At 25.7% G+C, this 6,097-nt stretch overlaps 1 protein-coding gene across 1 annotated transcript; it reads right to left on the reverse strand.

The window, feature by feature from the left end:
• Window positions 1–3,996: 3,996 nt before the first annotated feature.
• OCT59_016202 (uncharacterized protein) lies at window positions 3,997–5,551 on the reverse strand. Its single transcript, XM_025322348.2, has 6 exons — window positions 5,225–5,551; window positions 5,049–5,133; window positions 4,889–4,950; window positions 4,656–4,794; window positions 4,542–4,570; window positions 3,997–4,434 (listed from the first exon to the last, which is right to left on the reverse strand). The coding sequence occupies exons 1-6, from the start codon at window positions 5,295–5,297 to the stop codon at window positions 4,223–4,225; spliced, it is 600 nt and encodes a 199-aa protein (XP_025166492.1). The 5' UTR covers window positions 5,298–5,551; the 3' UTR covers window positions 3,997–4,222.
• Window positions 5,552–6,097: the final 546 nt, after the last annotated feature.

Raw genomic sequence — 6,097 nt, forward strand, 5'->3', positions numbered from 1 at the left:
TTTTCGAAAATTAATGAGTTATTTTTATACTTTAGGACACACTGTACTTGTACGACAAACAATTCAGTTGTATATCGATGATCTTGCCGTTTGTAATAATGATCTTCAATAACGTTTGGTTGATATTGTTGATATTGTTTCAATTAAATTTGATGACGCGATGGCGTAATATTTCTGTTTTTCATGTTTTTTCTAAGTATATCTTTATATATATAGAAATTCGTTTTGTTTAATATAAAAAATTCCAAATATTAAAAAGAAAATCGCACATATGAAAATTTTTTATAATGAGTAAACTACAGTATATATATGCATAAGTGCAAATTTTTTTTTAAAAAAAAAATTGATGGGTTTAAAATTAGCCGGTACAAGTGTACAAAGCTTAAATTTGGATTTCAAAGCAAAAACGTACAGTAATTTTGTGTTAATATCTAATTAGTAATTCGGTAGATTGACCGGTTACCAATTCGGTTTTTTTAACTGACGATCTCATAAAAAAAGACCAACCGCAGCCCGCAGTATCGCTATAAATGATGCTTTCACTATGATAACGTTTAATGATAATTTGTGTATGGACAATAATATCATTTCACTAATAAGTCTTGAAACAATTTTTCGAATCATATTAACTTTGAACTTTTCCAGCAAACTGAATGCTGTCGTACCCAATTTCAATGAATTTGGATTATTTACGACTATATACGCGAATTTTTATAAAGGATGTGGAATAATTTTTAAGGAAGAACTTTCAGTGATAATGTAATTTTTTTTTTATGTTATATTGTTATGTCTTGATCATTCGACATTACCATCATTTTTTTCGAATTATGAACCTCTTATACGCAAGAATTGTTCTAAGATCTATAATCGTGTTGCATATCGATTATCGATTTTCGTCTAATACTCATACAATTGTGCGTATTACGTATATTTAATTGCATAAAATGAAAATAAACTAGCTAGAATTATCCATTAATATAAAGCCACCTGCGCGACTATCAAATGACATTCTGAACTCGTATTAGTTTGCAATATTAATCACGTGATCCGAGTCTTGATTTACGAGTAGGAGTTCAATCTCAACAACAATAAATATTAGCCATAATGATTTTTCGCACTTTTTTTAAAAAATCCATCTAGTCTTTGAATAAAAGAACGATAAACAAATGTTATAACAGCATTTTTTGGTCGCAAATTTTATCGGTATGTTGTACTCTGGCAACAAATACATTACAAAAACCATATTCATAAAGTCATTGATCTCACAGATTGGCAAATATCGTGTTTATTACATAATATTTACGACAAATGGTTATTATAGAATAATTATCTTTTTATGAGACACGTGAATAAAAAATTACTAAGGAAAACCAATTTAGAATACTTTGTATGATCTACTTCCTGCTAATCTATTTTTGGTTAAAATATTCCTTTAGAACAACCGATTCAATATATTGTAAGATGCCGTTAATGATTTAGCCGAGAATCTTTTTTTAGTAATAAAATTATAATGGGGTGATAATGACATAATAATATCTGAATTTAGTCAACTTTAAGAATTTTTGAAAAACAGAAAGGATTAACCGGTAAAAATCATGAGCTTATAAAATGATTTTCTTAAAATGAGTATTTTTTTACAAAAATTAAGATCGGTGAAAAATGTATCTGCAATAAGGGATAAATAAGGATAATATAATCATGTTGAAATCTAATATTGCTTTGTAAGGTATTTTTGAATGAAGTATTTTTTAATGTTAATTAACGCTGAAAATACTTTTTATTTAATTAAATTTTTCTAAAACAAGGTTGAATTTTAAAAACTAAAAAAGATTTTATAATCCAGAGTAACCTGCTCCCTAGCTCTCCTTCCTCCCTTATTTGATTGAGACCTTAAAAGGTAAAACTTCTAAGCTAACCAGTTGGATGAAAAAACATCCCTTTCAATCCCATGATATCTGTAGCCTTGAAGGTGAAGTCTTTTAATCATAAATTTTATTCTTTTAAATATTATTAATATTTTATATTAATATCGCTAAATTACAGTATATGATTTACATGATTAAGATTCGGTCTCGTGATGATTTTTAGTAGAAATATCTTACAGAATTTTAATTTTATTCATATAATTCAGAATTTTGGATCATCTGGACAAGCAGGTACCTAATTTTATTGCAAGAAATTGCTTTTACTTTTTTGATTTCGCTGATCATATTATTAGTATCTCAAGTGCCGGATGGTATTACTCTAAGTCATAATTTCTTTAAAATCTTGAGAAACCATACACGCATTCTCCTCGGACTCCTTCGTAACGACCAAAGAATCATAGAACATATTCATAATCACCGGCGTCATTTTAAAGAATTTAAAATGACCCGCCCATGTTCTAACACTGTCTTCTTCTAATATTGTAAAATCATGAGCGAGATTGCGTTAAACATACTATACCGTATGGACTCTGACCAGAATTTGGAAAAGGGACTCATGGAATTTATAAGATTTAATGTATTATTTATTTAGTCCTATTCTATTAGGAATAGAAAAGGCAATCAAAGATATATTTGTATATAAAATATCAAACCCTACTAATGAAGCAATAGTAGGTGAATTAGTAAATTAATTTAATTTTTATTTTTTTTGAAAAGATACATTTTTCTTATTAATAGATTATGAACTAACCTAAATCTTATAATTATTATTACATTTTATAAGTGAAATTTATTATTCATAATATATTTATAATGATAATAAAAATATATTTATTTTGTTTTCTTAATTTTTGTACTCAGAATTTTTTCGTTCGGCGAAGATCATTTATGTTTTGCCATGATATTTTACTTACAAAGAGATAATCAAGAAATTGATCCTTTTTATCTGAATTAGTCAATCCGCAATTCTCGTGTGTTATGTATCGTTTTATCAATCAGCAATTATGCCCAATAGCGTATATTTGTCAATTTGTATTATTAATTGTCCGAAGCGTAGCGAAGAACTATTTAACATATTTAACCCCTGTTTTTGTCCCTGTCACAATCGACAATTTTATTTCCTTTTTTTTTGAATATGTATCACGATTTATGTAACATTACCTATTTGACCCCTGAAATATGCCACAATGCAACGCGAAGGACTTGAACGGTTTCCATTTTCCTAGTATGTATTAAAATATGGAGCTACTGGCGCCAAATAAAAAATTTATAAACCTAGCACGATAATTTCAGAAAATAATTCTGCTAATAATTAAAAGAAATCAATCAATTTTACAATAACAAGATTTAACATAATTCAAACTTTGATGCACCGATACTGTTGCTTTAGGGAAAAATATAAATTATCGGTAGATTATAATTTGTGCTAGTCTAATTCTGACCGGAATTAAGATGGTTCAAAATTCCAAAAAAAAAAAAAAATTAATTTTGTAATTTCAGTTAATTTCAGCCAAATCGTTAACAAATAATGCTAGTGTAACTTAAAATATCGGGTACATACTACATCGCGAGATTATATAATATCGGTACAATGAGGTTTTTTATTAATTGTGAATGGGTCATGAAAATTCATCGGTACAGTGCAATTATCTGAATGTATATATATAAACACAATGGTTTTCAAATTATTAAATAAAGCGAAAATAAATGGGTTTCTATCAAATAAAAATCAAATGAACTTTCAAACCTTCTTTTCACTCTTAAGTAAAACTTGTTGACTAAGAAAAAAATACGAAAAATTCTTTAAGGCCGCACATAAAGTCCACGCCATGTGTATTTTAAGAAATAAACGTGATTACAAATGATCACATTAATTACCAAAAGGATCCCTGCACTAAATTCTTAAATAACGATTGTAAAAAATTTAAAAAATCAAACGAACACTAGTTGATATTCTTTCGTGTCTTATTATTATTCAATAACGACTTTGTTAAAAAAAAAAGAACATATGAAATAATTCATCACAAAAACCATACCAATGTTAATCAACGATCATGGGACTTTTGCTTTTCTCCATTACCCAAAGCGGGCGTTATCCTAGTTATCTTGATCAGATATTTTACATCATCGAAGATAATATAGATATTTTTATTGATATAAATGATATTTTGATTTGTTATACAGTATAAAAGTACATAATTGTTTAAATCACGTAACATGTACTGAATATATCCTTAATTTTTCTCTATTCATCTCAGAAGTTGTTGCGTCAATTCTATTAATTCTATTCGTAAATCTTATTCCTTTAAATTTATTTCACCTGGTTTGTTATCATGAGATGAATAATAAAGTTTCATAAATGTTATATAAATACATGACAAAAACATTAGAATGCTTAACACAAGACTAGCTATAAAATCATTGCAGAGAATTGAATTACGTTCTTTCTCTTCCAACCTATTGCACAACAAATCCCTATTTTTATGGAATAATATCGTGTTTAAGATAACTAAAAAATAAATAAATAATTCGATTAATAAAAAAGATTTTTTATTAATATTTTAACGCAAAAAAAAAATCCGACTTTTAAAAAAAAATAAAAATCATAAAAATCACCTGTTAAAGACCACGTAAACAATAATATCCTAAATAAAGAAGAAAAATAAAAAATTCAGAGTTAAATATTTATAATAAATATATTATGTATTCTTAAATAAATTTTTTACATACGAGTTAATATTTCGGCTAATTATTTTATACAATAATCCGTTAGATTGCTTTACTTCTATTTCGATATTCTTGAGCTTATCAGCTTTCTGTATAAGTTTAACTCTTTTAACAATCTTTTCACCTTTAATAGTAACATATACTATTAAAAAAAAAATATATTAGAGAAATTTGTATAAATCGTTACGAAACAATCTGCGTATTTTGAATTCTTTTTTAAATAATGTATATTATACCTAATAGGGCAATTGATATTAATATCGTCGGCAGGCATACGATTGAGATGATAAATCTATTTCTGAAATTATTCAAATAATAAATAATAAATAATTTTTGGTTAATGTTTTAAATATTTAACATAATAAAAAAATTGGAAAAATTTCATCCAATACTTACTTATCTCGAAGTAATTGAAATTCATTATTCAATTTAATATCAGTAGTAGGATTAAAAGAATCGTATAATATGATGTTCGATATTTCTAATAATTAATAATTTTAATTAATTTTCATTTTTTAAGTTTGAGGTAAAAATATTATTATATCTATAAATATATATATAAATATATATACCAAGGGATAACATGATGGTTGACAATATAAGTTGGAATATTCTCCAACGACGTAAAGTAATTGTGTCGTTCATAATAAAATTATGTTCGTTGCGTTCTCTTTTTTTTATATGTTTTTGTATAAAGTCGTAAAAAAAAAAAAAAAAATATTATCAAAATACTTTAGTTTTTTTTTTAAAAAAAAAGAAAGTTTTGCTTTATTTAAAAAAAAAAAGAATCATTAAATTCAGACAAAACTTAATCTAAAAAAATTTTTTTTTCAAAAAAGAAATTTATAAGAAAAAAAAATTGTCTGACTGAAATTAAAAACGCATTATTATTTTTTCACATTTTTCACACTTTTGGCGCCATACCCGTATTTTAAATAAACAAATAAAAATTAATTAACCTATTTATAAACTCGTTGATCATAATGTAAATGAACCGAATTTGGTAAATCAAAATAAATGTGGCAACAAGATTTCTTTATTCGATTTCTTGGCACTAAAAATTCTTTGTTTATCAATACTTATTTATTTCGCCTAATATCAAAAAAGGAAAATCTTTAAAGTCATATTAATCCAATCGAGTAGATTTAAATTACGTAATTAATTAATTTAAAAGTTTCTTCCAAAGTTATTTTTAAAACGATATTATTGGTAAGAAATTCAATATAGAATATTTATTTATTTTTATACATAATAAAATTACTTTTCAAATTTTACTACATAGAAACGAAACTTTTCGATATTGTACTAAACAAATCGAGTATTTCCGATGACGCACATTATTAAACACGAGAAGCAGAGTAAATCACGGAATTTTCAAATTCCCATGGAGTCTCGTTGTAGACATTAAGAATAAACTGGACAAATTAATTCTCTGTGTTAACATA

This window comes from Rhizophagus irregularis, chromosome 24 (genome assembly GCF_026210795.1).
Source record: "Rhizophagus irregularis chromosome 24, complete sequence".
Lineage (NCBI taxonomy): Eukaryota > Fungi > Glomeromycota > Glomeromycetes > Glomerales > Glomeraceae > Rhizophagus > Rhizophagus irregularis.